Here is a 17,840-nt window from a genome sequence, read left to right on the forward strand (position 1 = left end):
AAATTGTACAGATTGTGTTTGACTGCTGCTGAATGTTGTCATGGTTGGTTCCAGGCGCGGAATAAGTCTGGTCTGGTGGGCTACGTTCCAGAGAAGTACCTGCAGTTCCCCACATCCAACAGCGTCCTGAGCATGCTCCAGTCCCTCGCTGCTCTGGATGCACGCTCACACTCCTCCAGCAACTCCACTGAGCCTGAGCTGGCATCAGGCAGCTTCAACGGAGACAGCAGCAGTGAGTCACACACACACACACACACACACACACACACAGACGGGTGAATGCTGATGGTTTGTGTGGGTGATGATGTGAGTCACAATGCATCTAAATGTTCATTCTGACCTTTATTAATGAAAATGCGTCCGGCTACTACGGTGTTGTTGTTTTTGGGCATAGTACCAGGTTTTGTTTTGTTTTTGTGACATGATCCGGTTTCTCACAAACATGGAGAACTTGATAAAATCTAAAAAAATTATTGGATTTCGTCAAGGATGCATTAAATTGATCAAAAGTGATAGAAAAGACATTTGTAATGTTACAAAAGATTTAAATTTCAAACATGCATCCTCTATAAGTTTCTATTCATCAAAGAATCCTGAAAAATATGTAGCACCGTTTCCACAAAAATATGAAGTTAATGTTTTAATAATAATAATATATAGCTGTTTTACTCTATTTTTGGTCAAATACATGCAGCCTTGGTGAACAGAAGAGATTTATTTTAATTAAATCTTTCAGACCCCAAACTTTTAGTAGACAAAAACTGAAAGTTGCAAGCTGTGAAAATGACTTGATCTCAGACCTTTAAACAGTGCGTGCCGTTGTAAAGTCCATCCCTCACAGCCACATTACATTCAGTATGCCGTCTAACCTGACCGAGGTGTATTAATAACCTTTTCTTCTTAATCTCTCCCAGTGAGTTTTGTCAAGGCCATGTACGACTACGAGGGTCAGACGGATGACGAGCTGTCATTCCCTGAGGGAGCCATCATCCGCATCCTCAACAAGGACAACCAGGAGGACGACGGCTTCTGGGAGGGCGAGTTTAACGGTCGAGTGGGCGTCTTTCCGTCCGTGCTGGTGGAGGACCTGACCGCCATAGAGAACGGAGACACTCACTGGGGAACAGACACGCAGGTGAGACTAGCAGAGCTCAGTCTGACCAGTAAATGACCACACCGAGTCTCTGAGTGGGTTTGATGTCTGAGGCCTGCTGTTGCTGATTACAGGCATGGCTGCTTCCTTCCTGTAATTAACATCATCCGGCCACATCAAAGCAATTCTCATTATCTTGTTGGAGCTAATCATGTAAATACTGTCATAATAAAAGTGTACTTTAATCATATTTTTCGTTACTTGACTCATATAACGACGCTAAATTGTTGTTTGTTATGCCTAAAATAATAATAAACATGTTCTTTGATAGTTAAATATATCTTAATATGATAGAGTTTTCTATAATTTAATAAAACTACTGTTTAAATGTTTGAGGTTGGTAGGATTTTTTTTATTCTCCCCAAGGCTGCATTTATTTGATCACAAATGCAGTTAAAACATTAATATTGTGAAATATTATTACAATTTCAAATAACTTTTTCCTATTTGAATATATTGTAAAATATAATTTATTTCTTTGATCAAAAGCTGAATTTCCAGCATCATTACTCCAGTCTTCAGTGTCACACGATCCTTCAGAAATCAGTCTAATATTCTGATTTGCTGCTCAATAATCATTGTTGATTATTATCAATGATGAAAACAGTTGTGCTGCTTCATATTTTTGTGGAAACTGTGATACGTTTTATTTCTCAGGATTCTTTAATGAATAGAAAGCGTAAAAGAACAGCATTTATTTGAAACAGAAAACTTTTGTAACATCATAAATGTCTTTACTGCCACTTTTGATCTATTTAATGCTTCCTTGTTAAATAGAAATGTTAACCCCAAACTTTTGAACGCTAGTGGATATTAACATTATCTGACACTGAGAGGATTTATACAAGACTTGGCAAGGATACGCTAACATGCGTTGTCGTTCCCAGGTGTCCCCGTGCCAAAGGCTTCATTCATCACTTCCTCCTCTGCCGCTGTATGACCAGCCGCCCTGCAGTCCGTACACGAGCCCCGAGACCAGCAGCGCTCCCTCGCTGCCCCGCTCGCCGTCTGTCAACGGAGAACACAAACTGCCCATCCCGCAGAAAGCCGCCATTCACAGTAAGACACTAGTCACCACAGATACTGCGTCATGTGTTCCTCTGTGTATTTGAGTCTGTCAGTGTTTTCATTTGAGAATGTTTTTCATTTGGTTTAGATCACAATTCCAGCTTGAGTCCAGAGAGCCCAGGCTTCTCTCAGCCGCTGAGACTCACTCCGGACGGATCCGGCCCCGGAAAACTCAGACCTGTATGTCAACAACACCGTGCTAAAGATGTGCTTAGTCTCAAATCTGTTTTTTATGCTTTTTATGAACATTGTGCATTTTAAAGTGGTTATGTGTGTAAGATTTTGCAATTTCCAGTATTATTTGAGTTTAAACCGAAATGCCATTATAGATTTTATTAATATTTTTATAAATATTATAAAAATATTATATTAATATTATAGTTTCAATTTAATTTTAAACTTTTTATTGTTGTTGTTTTTTATAAATATGCCTATAGTTTTAGTCATTTTAATTTCATTTTTAGTTATTATAATAAATCAAGTTAAATTACATGAAAATTAGAAATGTTGCTTTGGCAACTAGCTAAAATAAAATAAGTTGGGTTTTTTTCAGTTAACATTTATTTTATTTTAAGTAATGAAAGTGCATTTTTATGGGTTAGTTTTAGTTATATTTAATATCCCTGGCAGTTTCTTACATTTAAAAAAAAAATATTTAGAAAACTCACTAGACCAGAGAAAAATATATTTTATAACTTGTATAAATTTGTACTTTTTTAGAATTTTATGTATTTTTAACTATTTTTAAAATAGACAGATTTATCTGTGAGAAACCTGTCAATAATATATACAGACCATATTTCATCTCCCAAAAAATAACAAAAATATTTTTAGGAAAAAATGAATTATCTATCTGTATTTGAGTTATTAATAAGGTTTAAGACATTATTTTTTAAACAATTGAGCACTTTTCCCCCACTCAATTCTCTTTTTTTATGAATATTAAAATAATAATAATTTAAATGTATGTATTTAAATAATTTATAATATGTTCAATACTTATATAAATGTTATATACTATATATATATATATATATATATATATATATATATATATATATATATATATATATACTATTTATTATTATATATTTTATCATATAAATATTATATTGTAAATATAAGAGAATAAATATAAATGTATATTATTTATAAATATGTATATTATTTCCATTATTTATAAATGTATATAAAAATGTATTTTTATTTTTATAAAAAAAAAATTCGGGGGACCTTCATATTTTCACTTGTCAATATATTATAAGCTTCCTCTTCTCTATTAAACTCCGTTATTATTGTCTGTAGGTTCGGGCAGCACCTCCTCCTCCAAAGCAGCACGCGCGCAGACAGGTGGAGAAAACCGAAGAGGTGGAGATCACGCTGGTGTAGAGCGCCGCCCTAGTGGACAGAGAACAAACCCCATCTGACCTCTAACCCCTCCCACTCCTCACGGAAGGGGCGGGGCGTGTATTGACTCGTCCTATGAGCATCCTTAGATCCCGAGGGGGCGGAGAACAGCATCTCAAAGGCATCCCTTTTCATAAAAACAAACACCTCTTTTGGCGTCACAGACTGTTTGGTGCCTTAAACCGCTTTCATGCCAAACTCTAATCCTTGTATTCGTAATTATGTTATCTTGCAACGGGAGTTTGTTTAAAACTTTGTTAATCCACTCGATGCCAGTTAATTTTCGCAAAATTGAGGTTGATGTGTAAGTGTGTGTAGAAAGGAATCAAGGGATAGCGAGAGTTTTAAAGAGGCTACACTTGCATATCCATCTCTTCAGCGGCTTTTGAAGAGCCAAACATGCAATACTAGGAATTGTGGGATGATACGGGAGTGAAAAAGGGGTCAGCCACGAATACGGATTTCATATGTAATAGCACAGTACATTACTGTCGTCATAGGAATGTTATATTCACGTTAAACATCATAACGGAGAAAGGGAACTGTACATAAAAGGCTACAAGGAAAGAGAGCGGTAGAGGAGAACGAGGGTTAAAAAGAGAGGAAGGCTGGTTACTTCACTCTTTTTTTCTCATCGGTTTAGCTTCTTTCTGTCTTGTGTTGATCTGAGAAAAGTACTAACAGCATAGCTATATCCTTTTCTTCAACTTTTCATTATGAAGACCAGTGTTTGTATGTATTACTAATATTTAGTCCTCAGAAACACGCGACCTAAAGACGCGTCTGTGAGCGTGAGACGGCGAATATTCTGCGTCTGTTGGGGCAGAACGTAATCGTGGAAATGTACCGATCAATATACAAGTATCAGTTAAAGTGCTTTTCCAGCCTAACGCATTTCTCATTGTCATGTGTCGGCACTGTAGAGGACTGAACGGATGTGCTGTGTTTCTTTTATGGCAGTATTTAGGATGAATGCGATGGGAAAGATTCCCACCAACAAGCACAGAAAAGGTGGATCATCGTGGAGATTTTGCTTTTTAATAATTGCCGACAAACGCAAACCTATTATCGTGTCCTAAGTGCATTTCCTCCCTACAAGGGGCAGCTATGTTTGGGTTTCTTTGTCTTTTTTTTGCAGTTGAAGAGACATTTCATCTTAAATGAGCAATGGCTGTTATTTAGATTTATCATTTTTATTCATTTCCACAGTATTTTCACGCATATCTCGATCTTTTTCTGGAGTTTCAGTGCTTTGATCCCTTAATTTGATCTTGTTTTTTTTATGTCCTTGTGTCCCTGCTGCCTCTTTTGGATGGTGAAGCTGCCCAGCGTCATGTTATTGATCTCGTGAGAGTGACTGATTGTAGTTTTCCCATAACGTTTGAAAGAGAACAGAGTTATTATGTTGATTCCATAATATAGACAGTGGAAAGAATTTAAAAAAAAAATCCATTTTGTGAAATGGGACCATAGTTCTGTTAAGCAAGAACAGGGTCATTATGAAAAGACGTGGGAGGGTAGCATTTTTTTAATCCGAGCGGAAGATGTTTGAGTATCTTCCCTTTGTTTCTATTTTCCTCTGTCACAGCCTATTTTCTTGTTGATCTCATTGAGATCTTTTGAATGTTATCAAACTTGTTTTGAAGTTTATGGTTAGAAGTTAAAGCCTATTGTGTCAAAAACTGTTCTCGCCTACGAAACGAACGCAAATTTTGATATTTTCATTCTCATTTTTTTAAATTGCGCTCCCAGTTTTCTTGGCCAGTTTCAACTCTTTGGAGCTTCTTCAATAGCATTAGCTGCATATTCTAGTTGTTTTTATTTCTAAAGCGATTTTATTTGCGTTTATTAAAATTTGAAGGTGATTCCGAGCTGCTAGACAAAAAAAAAAAAACAGATGGAATAACAACAATTGACTGTTGCTGCAGTGACAATATCAGAGAACAGGTGAAAAATATTCTTTCTGCATATTATTAGCTGTAAAATTATTTGTATTTATTGTGTACAAATGTTAAATAAAAAATTGGGGAAAGCGATTCTCTTTGTTTCAGTTTTTTATGGATGTATGTCAAATCATTCACAAATCTTTTTATTTATTTTATGTTTAGTGTTTATTTTCATAGACAAATTGATATTTTAATTATATTGAGACAGGCCCCACATTTTAGTAAAATGGCTGCAAACCTACACTGTAAAAAATGATTTTAACGGTAAAAACCTGTTACATGGTTAACGGAAAGTTCCTGTAAAATTTACAGGGAAAAACCGTAAACTGACGTTCCCAGAATTCCCTGCGTTCCATTTCAAATTCTGTTTGAATTTGACGTTTTTTCTTTGAAATAACTGTTTCTTCTTAGTTTTTTCTTATCAGTTATGTTTATTAGGGTTGTATGTTACATATAATGTTGTTAAATTAGTGTTTATAGCACATTTCAGTTTAATGAGTCTCACCATGATGGTGTTTAGTGCTTGTGTGAATCACACTGTGCACCTTCTGTATATGCTATTGTTTAAAAGTTGCTTGTGATGGGCTTTGGCTCATCATGTGACTTTCTCATCATCACCTGCATTTGGTGGTTATCAGTGTATTTCATAGGAACAAAACAGATTTCAGTACTTTAATAGGTTGGTATATTAAGATTATATCAGTTAAAGAAATTACGGTATTTAACTGTAAATTTAAGTTAAAGCCGTAAAACCTAAAACGTTGCTACCGTAGAATTCTGGCAACCACAGTTGCTAGTTTTTTACCGTAAATTTTACGGAGTTTCTTTTACAGTGTATTACATAGGACAAGTAAGTGGACAAACATTTGAATATCTAAAGGTTAAATACCTCCTTTCACCATTTTTCTAAAGCTTTCTTGTGAATGAGATTTTTCAAGATTTTTTAAGAAGTGTAATTTTTAAATGTAATTTAAAAAATTTAAATGTTTATATTAATGTATATGTTTGTTTTTATTAAAACCTGCACTATTCCTGCAGTAGGATGCTAGATGTGGGAATGTTTTCAAATAGATTTAAATCTAGAATGTTTTTGTTGAATGATATCACTCTTTTGTCAAATCATGCTGCTTGTCAGTCAGTTTTCAAAAGAGTGGGCGGTTCTCCCAGAGTTCCATGTAAATAACAGACATGTTTCCTGCTGGGAAATGAGATACGAGACAAAACATGCAGTCTCCATCCTCCTTCCATCCACAGGGTAATGAGTGTGGATTTTTCACATATTTCTGCAAGAACAAAATGTTTCAGCATCTTAATTTTACGTGGCCACGTGGAATGAAAGAGAAACTCTTTCTCTGAAGGAAATTAGATGGCTTGTGTTCAAATTTATTTGTGCTCCAACCCAGAAGGTACGTATCACAGTTTTGTTTTAGGCAAATATTACATGTTTATATGCCTACAGATTAATCTACACTTGAATGGATGTTATAATGTATGCAGGCATTCATTTACTTTTTTTTATTGTTTTTTGAAAAGAATAAAAACATAACTATACCAAAGTATAACTAACTTTAATATAATTAACAATCTTACTAATGTAGTGAATAATTTACTACAAGCACATCTTTAATGGAGATGTTGTTTTTGGTTTCATTTGTAGATTAGTGGTTAAATCATCATTAAAGAAAAAACTCGAAAAGATTTAATGACATTCATGTCATTCCAAACCCATATGACTCTTGAGCATCACATGCACATTTAATATGCACATGTGCAAATTGGATTTAATAGTCGTGCAGGTTTGGAACAGCATAAGGATGAATAAATGACAGTATTTAAAAAAAACAAACTATTCCTTTGAAACTTGATTTTATTCATCAGAAAATTACTGGATTTTGAAAAGTGGTCTGGATGGGGGGGGAGGGGTTGCAAAATAATGTGGAACAAGGTATTATTTTAATAAAGGATTATTAACACCCCCCACCCCCCCCCCCCCCCCCCCCCCCCCCCCCCCCCCCCCCCCCGCATCAATGAACATGCACCAATGAATTGTTCATAGTAAGATGAGGAAGGTGCATTAAAGAAAGTAAACAGGGTCAACTTTTAACTTTAAAAATCTGAGCTAGAAAGTCACAACTGAAATGTTGCCTCATGTAAACTGTGTTGCAGAATCTGTGGTTGAGAGGAGGTTACTAAGGCAGAGAGTTTTCCCCAGACTGAGGGAATACTGCAGATGCACACAGAGTTGACTTCAGAGTGAGCAAACATTCATCATTCTTTTTTTCACATCATCTGTCGGTATGTAAAACGTTTAATCAGCTTGTAAACAATCTAATTCTGAAGAACATTACAGTTGTGTTGCTTCCAGTTGACAATAACAAATGATTTCACAAGCAATTGTGTTTTAATCCATAAACATGAATAAATAATGGTTATTTCTTTCATTGGAATATTGAGCATTTATCAGGCCCTCCTACTGTCTCATCTAAACATCATGCATTTTTAATTGTGCAAATGACACAAGGCTGACTGGATTAGTATTGAACTTCTTGTTAACACTATTTCTATACTGCTTTCTAAAAGCATGTCAGTAGACAGTTTACGGTGCATGAAACACTGGTTGTTTTGGCCACCAACACAAAGTCTTTATTGAATCATTTGCATCCTCCCTATACAAGAAACTAACAATAAAAATAAGCAAACAATTGTCTCTTGATCCAACCTGTCTGCAGGTTATTGACCCGTATGAAGCAGCAGAACCCAAAAACTGGCCTATGCAGAAGGAACGACTGCAAATTCTGGAGTTTTTGTTACCATGCTTAAAGTAATTCTAGGTACTTCGCATTGGAACAACGCTTGTTGCATGCAGAGCTCATTAAAGGATTAGTTCACTTCCAGAATAAAAATTTCCTGATTGTCTGATTTTCTCACCCCCATGTCATCCAAGATGTTCATGTCTTTCTTTTTTCAGTCACAAAGAAATTAAGTTTTTGAGGGAAACTTTCCAGAATTCTTCTTCATGTAGTGGACTTCAATGGCGGCCAACAGGTTGAAGGTCCAAATTGCCATTTTAATGCAGCTTCAAAGGGTCCATGATCCAAGCCGAGGAATAAGCGTCTTATCTTGCCATTTTCTAAAAAAAAATATATAATAATAATTATATAATTTTTAACCGCAAATTCTCGTCTTGCTCTGCGAGGCGCATGTGCAGTTCTTCGTCGGTGTACTTTAGTTCAAAAAGGTAGGTTTGGGTGGAAAAACTCCATCTCATTTTCTCCTCAAACTTCAAAATCATTCAACATCGTTGTTTTACTTCTTTTTTTTTTTTTTTTTTTTTTTTTATAAATGGCGTTTGACTTTCTGTGCATGTTCGCTTTGTAAACACTGGGTTGGTACTTCTGCCTATGTCATGCATGACCTTTCCAACGTCTACGTAATGAGGTCGAGCTAGGGCAAGACGAGCATTTGTGGTTAAAAAGTATAAAAAATATATATTTTATTTTTTTTTGAAAATGACTAGATAAGTCCCTTGTTCCTTAGCTGGGATCGTGTAGAACCCTTTGAAACTACATTGAAATTGCAACCTGTTGGCCACCATTGAAGTGCACTATATGGTGAGAAATCCTGAAACGTTTTCCTCAAAAACCTTAATTTCTTTGCAACTGAAGAAGAAAAAAAGACATGAACATCTTGGATGACATGGGGTGAGTAAATTATCAGGAAATTTGGTAACACTTTATTTTAAGGTGTCCTTTTTAAACATGTTACATGTATTACAATAACAATGAATTATGCATAATTACATGCAAGTAACCATAAACCAAACCGTAATCCTAATCCTAACCAAATTTTTTATTCTGGCAGTGAACTAATGCTTTAATAAATGGTAAATGAGTAATATTTGGGGTGGGAAAGTTCACTTTTTCCCATCTCTCAAAAATATTTACCAAATGAATGAGCTTCAGTTGTTGTCTCTCATTTCAGGGGTTGGGTGAACAGTATGGAGATGCATGTTTACCTGAGCAGATTGAAGCCTCAGAGTTCAAGCATGTTCTCAAGGTATGCCAGCAGATGGGCCTCAGGACTGACATATTAGAGAGATGCTACCAGAGAGATGAAAATTCCATTCCTCCCTCTTTCTCAATCCAGCAGGACAATTTAAACACCCTGGTGTCCAGGCAAGTAACATGTTTTGCATTATTGGTGCACAGAACCTGATAATTTAGCTGAAGTCCTTAATCTTTTGTCATTAGCGAGAGAATCCAGATGAAGAGAACAACTGGTGTGAGGTGCTTCCAGAGGTGAGGAGAATCCTTCATGATGTTGTGACCCAGTGTGTTCAGGAGGGGATTATGACATATGAAAAAGCTTAGAAATATTTCCGATCAGGTAAGTCACTGTCTTTGTCAATTTGTATAATTTTTCCAAATTCCAAATCAAAAGTGTCTAATTTGTGATTATCACACCAGCTCTGAAAATGACATCCGCTATGCATACGAAGACCATTCCAGTGAAGATATTGCAAGATGTCTTTGCTACGTTCATAAAATAATAAACCCAAGGAAAGCAACTGGATTGCCTCTAGAGAAACAAGCCAAGTTGTACCAGCTGACCCAGCTCCGAGACCACTTCCTGCCAAGCATGGTTGCTTTCCACAAAGCCCTGGTGTACAGCACCACCACCAAGTGCAGTCGTCTGCAAAGTTACAAAATACAAAATTTCCCTTCATACTCAAAGGTAGACCATGCTCAGGCAAAACTGTGCTTCTGGCTCACTGTGCAAGTCAGGTATGCCTGTTTTGCAGTCTTCCCTTTAAAAATAAGAAATATTTGGGGTTGAATACTTTTAGTAATATATTCTGTGACATTAATGTAGTCTTTTGCATTTGCAGGCATCCGTATGGTTAAAGAACCTGGATCCCGAGATCATTGTGTACTTCATTGATGTCAACAACTCACTGAGACAGCTTCTCAAAGACATTTGTAAAAGGGTTGATTCAAGTAGTGCCTGTGTCAACAACATCTTTCAGCTAAAAGAACATTTCAAAAGACTCCTGATCGCAAGATCACCATCCAAGAATCCTTTGGTGCTCATCATAGATGGTCTTGACCAACTGCCAAAGACTGATGGACAACTCGACTTGACATTACTTCCCGAATCATTAGCTCCAAATGTAAAGCTTCTCATTTCTATAAATGTAAACAGGCCTGATCTTCTTGCTACTCTGAAGAAGTATTACCCAGATTCAACTGTGTTCTGTGAGCTGCAAGAAGTAGAAAGTAAAAGCTGCAGTCAGCTTCTGACAACACTTCTTCAGGAGTCCAACAGAAAGATCACCTCAGGCCAACAGATGTATGTGAATGAGGCTTTTAAGAAATGCTCTGTCCCACTATATGTGGAACTCCTTCACAGACAGGCAATCCACTGGAAGTCAGAATTTGATTTTATGGAGAACTCTCTGGTCCACTCTCTTGTTTGATCATCTGGAGGAGAAGCATGGGAAATCTGTAGTCTCCAAAGCTTTAAGCTATCTTACTTTGACCAGGTACGGAATGACTCCAGCTGAACTGACTGATGTTCTTTCTTGTGATGATGAAGTTCTTGCATCTTTCCTTCCACCAGTCGATAGCATACCACTTACAGTGAGGGGTTCCTGAAGTTTTTGTGGAAAGTCTTCTTTCAGACCTGAAGGGGTTTCTAGTGCTGAGGAACATTTTAGCTACCCAAACTCTTTTCTGGATCAGCAGACACTTTCCTTTGGTCATATGTAAGAGGTACCTGTGCTCAGAGGAAGCAAGTCAGAAGATACATTGTGTGCTGTCAGACTATTTCACAAAAATGGAGTGTATTCTGTGTTGCCTCCAGTTCCTGCAGTACCTTATACCCACTGTACACCGCAAGAGTTGACAGCTTCCCGGATCATACAGTCATCTGGATCTTCCTGTGGCACTGTGGTGGTTGTACTGGAGAATGGTGCTGCTTGGGTTTGTAATGGAGGTATATTTGAAGGCTTCAAACTAACCCAATCCTCTAAACTGCATTTCACAAGTGTCAGTAGCTCTGGAAACATATTCCTTCTGAGCACCCATTGCGGTAAACTTGTCTTGTGGGATTCAGGTGTTAACACACAGCCTCAATAAATTCAAACCCAAAACAGAGAGAACACCATTCTTGGGAGTGTCTTGGTGTCTAATGACAAACTTTTTGTATGGTGGAGAGGACAAAACATTGTTAATGTATTTGTCGATAGAGAGGAACAAAACGAACTGCACTGCACTTATGAGATTACCTGTGTGACGTGTTCTGAGGAAGGTGATATAATTTACTGTGGACAGAAAGAAGGTTCTGTGACAATATTTGACTGGTCCAATAGTCAGCTTCTAGCCACCTTTACTTGTCCAAAAGATATGCCATTAAATTATATGATTCTCTCTGAGGGTGACGGGATAATTACATGTGTAGATCAAGCAGGAAACATGTTTGCTTTGAATCTTGAGATTATAACAGAACCAGTTCTGATTTGTGAAAACCATTGCACAACCCAGGGGAAGGTGTTAAACACCGACTACAAAGGAGACAATGTTCTCCTAATATGTAAAAAGCAACAAATGCAACTTATTGACATTCATCAAACTGATGTACTTGACAAATTTAATCCCCCAAAAGGCAAAACATTTAAGAAAGCCATAATGGATCAAAACTCACGCTTCAGCCTTGCTTTACTGTGCAATTGCCCGTTTCTGCTGGTCTGGAATTGTGCCTCTGGACAGTGTGTGTTTAGTCTGGACGCTGCAAACTGTCAAGCTGTTAAACTTCTGAAATGTGGGGCCACTTACCTGGCAGCAATAACAAGCGTAAGTGTTCTTATTTGGGACATGGATCTCATTAGAGCGTCAGCATTGGCACCAAAATCTGGAAAGAGGGTGGAGATGGTGGCTGTGGGATCTCATGGAGAAAGTTGTTACTCTTCGGATGGCTCCGAACTTATTTGGAAGTGGGGGGGTATCAAGTGGTAAAGCTGAAGGCTGCTTCCTTCACCAAGGTACTGTGGAGTCTATGTATGTCTCTGGAGATGGCAGCTACCTTGTGTGTATTGCAAGTGGAGACATATATGTCTGGGAAACCAGTAGTGGGGAAAATATTTTCAGAATCTCTAATAGTCGAGCTTACAAGCTTCTACTAACACCCAATGGGAACTCTGGAGTTGCCCTGTCAGAGACAGGTCCATCAAGGGTGTGGAAATTGCAGAATGGACATGGGATTTGCAGCATTCATCTTCATCTCAGAAATGTCACCATTTCCACAGAGAGCACCTTCCTTTTAGGACTTCACAGTGGGGATCTCTTGGCTGTTAGCCTTTGGTCTGGTAATGTAAGCAAATGCTTCTCATGCTCTGACCGGTCAGATGTTGTTGCTTTCCATTCTCTGCTTGACCAGCCAGATGATGTGATTGTATCTTCAGCCTCAGACGATGTATACTCCTGGAGGTTAACAGAGGATACTATTTGTCATCAATTCCAGCTGCCAAACTCTTCTTTGTGCCAACCGGAGATCTTTAGACTATCATCAGATGGAGGGTATGCCATCCTTTCAATATCTGAATCCACTATAAACATCTTGGATTTCTCCAACAGTAAACTGTGCTCTTTGAGAACTGAAGGACCTGTTCTGCAACAATATGCATCTGTAGGTGTTTTTGGACAATATGTGGTCTATATATGTTCCTCCTCTCTGGTGCGCCAAAATATATCCTGTGATTTCCATGAGAAGCCGATGCTGGTAGCCATACGTCTGACTGATGGGGAGACCGTGGCAGGTTCTATTTGTGCAAGAACCCCTCTACTCTGACTGTTTCTGAGGATTTTTTTGTGTATGTGGGGTTTCAGGATGGCTCTGTTGGGGTTTATGCTGTTAATGACTCCAAGATAGGTAAAAGCAACTGGAAGGAGGATGTTCAAAGCCCAACACTTTTGTGTCCACTGGATGAGCAATTGATTTGGTCATCTCTAGAAAAACCTAACCTTACTTGGGTATTAAATAATTCCAGTGTGTATTTTTTTACAATGTTCTAAAGTGCTAAGACTGCATTTGTATGTGATATGCATATGTTTATCATATAATTTTTTTTTTAAATATGTTCACTTGTCTCATACCTCAGGATTCAATAAGATGAGAAAGCAGGTGTGAAAACTAAGCTGTACAATTTTATAAAAAATAATTATTTTTCTCATGGAATATCACTCTATATAGTAGCCTATTTACTGTATTATATTTAAAAAAGTTATATTTATTATCCATTTACTATTTTTATTTATTTACGTATTTATATATTGTTGACTTGCATAGCCACGCAGCATAATTTTGTTAATTTTGTATTCTATCATTCTAACAATTACAATAGCTGGGTAATAACTAGGTGTTACCCCTAAACCTAACCTTTAACCCATGTAGATACCTTATAGTACAAGTCCTTTTTGAGTAAGTACATGTGCTGTAAAATAAAGTGTGACCAGAGTTTTTGTATTAAAGCTAAAAAGTATATATAAATAGCAGTTTCGTTTTTTTTATTATGTTTAGATAATGTTTAAGAAGATTGTAATGGTCCAACTTACAAAAGAAAAAAAATCCTAAAGAATTGTTTTTTGACTTCGTGTTTTTAATGTAGTTACTGCAAATTATATTTCATTATATTGATCTTACATATTAATTTTATTCATAGGATACACAAACATTTGTCTGTTTATCATATTAAAACATTTATGAAACATTTAAACCATATCCTATTAAAACATGGCAATAAATATTACCATAAAGGACGGAAATTACAATATCGTAAGTTGTATTAATGTTCCCCAATTTAAAAACTAACTAAAAAGAGATTACCGCGTGTGATGTGAGAACTACAATTCCCATCATTACTCATCATTTCGTCACCATAAACGCACTTCCGCTACATTACCACTTCCTTTCCTGTCTGCGGCCTCCGGCAAGATGGCGGTGCAAATCTCGAAGAAGAGAAAGGTTGGTACGAATTTCATTTAAAATTTGTGTAAATAAAGCACAGAAGTACAAAATAAGAGCGGCGCCTGAATACTATGGTACTTATCGATAACCTAAGCTGTTCAGATGATGGTTTAATAAGGATGTTGAGGTGGATTGAGCTGGATACTGAATCTGAAGTGAAACATGGCGGTTGATCTCAGTGTAGCTTTATATTTGAACGGTTCAAATGAGAAACAGACGTTATATTTAAGCACATTATATGTTTCCGGAAGCTGACGTTAGTATGACTGCTAGAAATTGACGTTATATTCATGTAAGAAGCTTGTAAAGTTGAATATACAAGCAGTAACTTAGTAACTGCAGCTTATAATAGCAGTTGACTTTTGTCATAGTATTCAACACACACTGCAAGATATGACTGTCATTTTATTTCTAAATCAGAAGCTCATAATGATTTAATGTTTGTGTATCAGTTTGTGTCAGATGGCATCTTCAAAGCCGAGCTGAACGAGTTTCTGACCCGAGAGCTGGCCGAGGATGGGTACTCCGGTGTGGAGGTCCGGGTCACACCTACAAGAACCGAAATCATCATCCTAGCCACCAGGTGTGAACTCTTTACTCTCATTTGAGATTTCCATTACATTACATGCTTCAAACGTGCATTTAAAAGCTTAACGTGTAATGACTTCATCTGTTTGTCTCTTCAGGACCCAGAATGTTTTGGGAGAGAAAGGCCGCCGTATTCGTGAACTGACTGCTGTTGTTCAGAAACGATTTGGGTTCCCTGAAGGCAGTGTGGAGGTGAGATTAGTGCTAAACACAGGTGTATTAAATAGGGTCCAAAACTAGTTTGTAACTGCATGTTCTGAAGTGTTGGGTTGTTTTATCGTAGCTGTACGCTGAGAAGGTCGCCACCCGGGGTCTCTGCGCCATCGCTCAGGCAGAGTCTCTGCGCTACAAGCTGCTCGGAGGACTGGCTGTCCGTAGGTGAGCGTTCACTTCCCAGCATGCTTTGGGCTGCATCCCTTCAGTGATGATACGATGACGAGTCGGAACGGGGCCGGTTCTGTCTTTGAGGATTCTGGGTCAGGCTCACGTTCTGTGCGCCTGACTTCAGTTCCTCAAAGCAGTGAGTCCTATTTGCTTGAAGACATAGAGGCATTTGTCTGAGAAGGATTGGAAGGCAGCGTGATTTATTTGGAGTCTAGATTATTTTTCATTTCCTTTTCCTGTGTGTTTATGGTTGTGTATTGTGTCTGTTGTCCTCAGGGCCTGCTATGGTGTTCTGCGCTTCATCATGGAGAGCGGGGCCAAGGGTTGTGAGGTGGTCGTCTCTGGTAAACTGAGAGGTCAGAGAGCCAAATCCATGAAGTTTGTGGATGGCCTGATGATCCACAGCGGAGACCCCGTTAACTACTACGTCGACACTGCTGTCCGCCACGTACTGCTCCGACAGGGTGAGGAAGATTAAATGGACTGATGGTTCTCTGGAGGTTTCATTTGTGTCAGATCTTCAGTAAATTGTTACTCTAGCATTTTATTAGGGGGTCTGTGGGAATGTTTAGAGAAAAAGTGTGGAAAAACTAATTAAAATTAGTATAATAGAACAGTACTACGAGAAGGAAAAATAATATATCTCAGTATTTTCTAAATATTTAAAATTTTAGACAATGCAATAATTTGCTAGAGTTTTGACAAATTCATTGTTCTTTTAAGAAATCTGTGTATAATTGCATGAGAAATCGGTGAATACTTTTTCAAATATTATTTGACAAGTACTGTGGATTTTCATTTAAATCTTGAGTGAAGTGTAAATATATTTACATAAAGTAATATAGAAAGAAAATTAGAAAAAAAAATATATATAATATAACTTGCTAAATTACTAATTTTAAGTGCAAGTTGGGCCTTTTATACAAACAAAAGATATGTACGCATATGCACCTTTTTAATTTTACAAATTAGTTGTCTTTGGCATCTAAAAGATGGAAAACTCCTTATTTTTCCCAGTGATTTTCATCACTATTGCAGCAGCATAGGAACACAGTTGAAACGGACTTTCAGATTTCATTGGGTTTATATTGCATTGAGAGCAAGTGACTCAAATTCAAAGCAAATCAGAAATTCAGGAGCAGAAATGTGAATCATCTCAAATACTTGGACTTCAATGTGCAAATCTGTTACCATATAAAATAAGGTTTAGCATGGCACATCAAATGTCTAACATATTGAGTAACTAATTGTTGGAAGTGTAGCATTTATCTTTGCTTCAATGACGATATACTGAACCAGAATGGGATTGTTTCAGAAGAGTCTTGGTCAATTTCTGGTTCTTCAGAGCAATGTGACGTTTCAGAGGCGTTAGTCTGAAGGCCTTGAATGCATGCTTTCAAACGGATGGTGAAACTCAAATGGCATGGTAGTATACTGGTTTCTGGTCAATGTTTTGTAATATCCTTGTGATCCTGTCTGCCAGCTGACCTCTATGTTCCCTTCAGTGATGATACGATGACGAGTCGGATCGAGGCATATCTCTGAGGATTCTGGGTCAGGCTCACGTTCTGTGCGTCTGACTTCAGTTCCTCAGAGAACGTGTCCTCTTAGATTGAAGATTTAGAGGCATTTGTCTGAGAAGGGTTTTTTTTTTTCTTGCTGACTAGTTCTTGACTTGTCTAGTTTTGTAATGTGTCCTTGTGATTTTGTCTGCATATAGGTGTGCTTGGAATCAAGGTGAAAATCATGCTTCCCTGGGATCCCAGCGGTAAGATCGGCCCCAAGAAGCCCCTGCCTGACCATGTCAGCATCGTGGAGCCCAAAGATGAGGTCCTGCCCACCACCCCGGTGTCCGAACAGAAGGGGGCCAAGCCCGATGCCCCAGTCATGCCACAGGGAACCCCAGTGCCAACCGCATAAAGGGGTGAGAGCCAGAAACCTCAAACTGACCTCCACCTTCCCTTCAGTGATGATACGATGACGAGTCGGATCGAGGCCTGTCTCTGAGGATTCTGGGTCAGGCTCACGTTCTGTGCGTCTGGCTTCAGTTCCTCAGAGATCACGTGTCCTCTTAGATTGAAGATTTAGAGGCATTTGTCTGAGAAGGGGTTTTTTTTCTTGCAGGCTAGCTTTTGTCTTATGCTCTTTATTTTTTATTTTTTTTATTCTAACTAGATGTTTTTATCTCTTCCAGGTTGACCGATCATTGATGGAAGGCCTATACTTTTCTGTATAAAAAATAAAATGATAAATGGGGAAATGTTGTCTATTTT

The 17,840-nt window shown here is 37.7% G+C and overlaps 2 protein-coding genes and 1 pseudogene across 5 annotated transcripts in view; all 3 read left to right on the plus strand.

The window, feature by feature from the left end:
* LOC306888561 (F-BAR and double SH3 domains protein 2-like) overlaps positions 1 to 5,665 on the plus strand; it is an 81,688-nt gene extending 76,023 nt beyond the window's left edge. For all 3 annotated transcript variants that reach the window (XM_079446939.1, XM_079446940.1, XM_079446941.1), the window contains 5 exons: positions 55 to 232; positions 915 to 1,135; positions 2,041 to 2,212; positions 2,310 to 2,401; positions 3,527 to 5,665. In XM_079446939.1, coding sequence (XP_079303065.1) covers positions 55 to 232; positions 915 to 1,135; positions 2,041 to 2,212; positions 2,310 to 2,401; positions 3,527 to 3,610 — 747 coding nt within the window. In that variant the 3' untranslated portion in view covers positions 3,611 to 5,665. The remainder of the gene's footprint in view (positions 1 to 54; positions 233 to 914; positions 1,136 to 2,040; positions 2,213 to 2,309; positions 2,402 to 3,526) is intronic.
* A 4,547-nt stretch (positions 5,666 to 10,212) lies between these two features.
* On the plus strand, positions 10,213 to 12,495 carry LOC306888709 (NACHT and WD repeat domain-containing protein 2-like; annotated as a pseudogene). Its single transcript, XR_013785974.1, has 3 exons — positions 10,213 to 10,236; positions 10,275 to 10,358; positions 10,463 to 12,495. The product of XR_013785974.1 is annotated as an NACHT and WD repeat domain-containing protein 2-like (transcript).
* A 2,046-nt stretch (positions 12,496 to 14,541) lies between these two features.
* On the plus strand, positions 14,542 to 17,827 carry LOC306888032 (small ribosomal subunit protein uS3-like). Its single transcript, XM_079446128.1, has 7 exons — positions 14,542 to 14,592; positions 15,048 to 15,178; positions 15,282 to 15,375; positions 15,467 to 15,561; positions 15,844 to 16,031; positions 17,288 to 17,491; positions 17,762 to 17,827. The coding sequence occupies exons 1-6, from the start codon at positions 14,563 to 14,565 to the stop codon at positions 17,485 to 17,487; spliced, it is 738 nt and encodes a 245-aa protein (XP_079302254.1). The 5' UTR covers positions 14,542 to 14,562; the 3' UTR covers positions 17,488 to 17,491; positions 17,762 to 17,827.
* The last annotated feature ends 13 nt before the right edge of the window (positions 17,828 to 17,840 follow it).

Source organism: Barbus barbus (assembly GCF_936440315.1).
Source record: "Barbus barbus genome assembly, chromosome: 22".
Classification (NCBI taxonomy): Eukaryota; Metazoa; Chordata; class Actinopteri; order Cypriniformes; family Cyprinidae; genus Barbus; species Barbus barbus.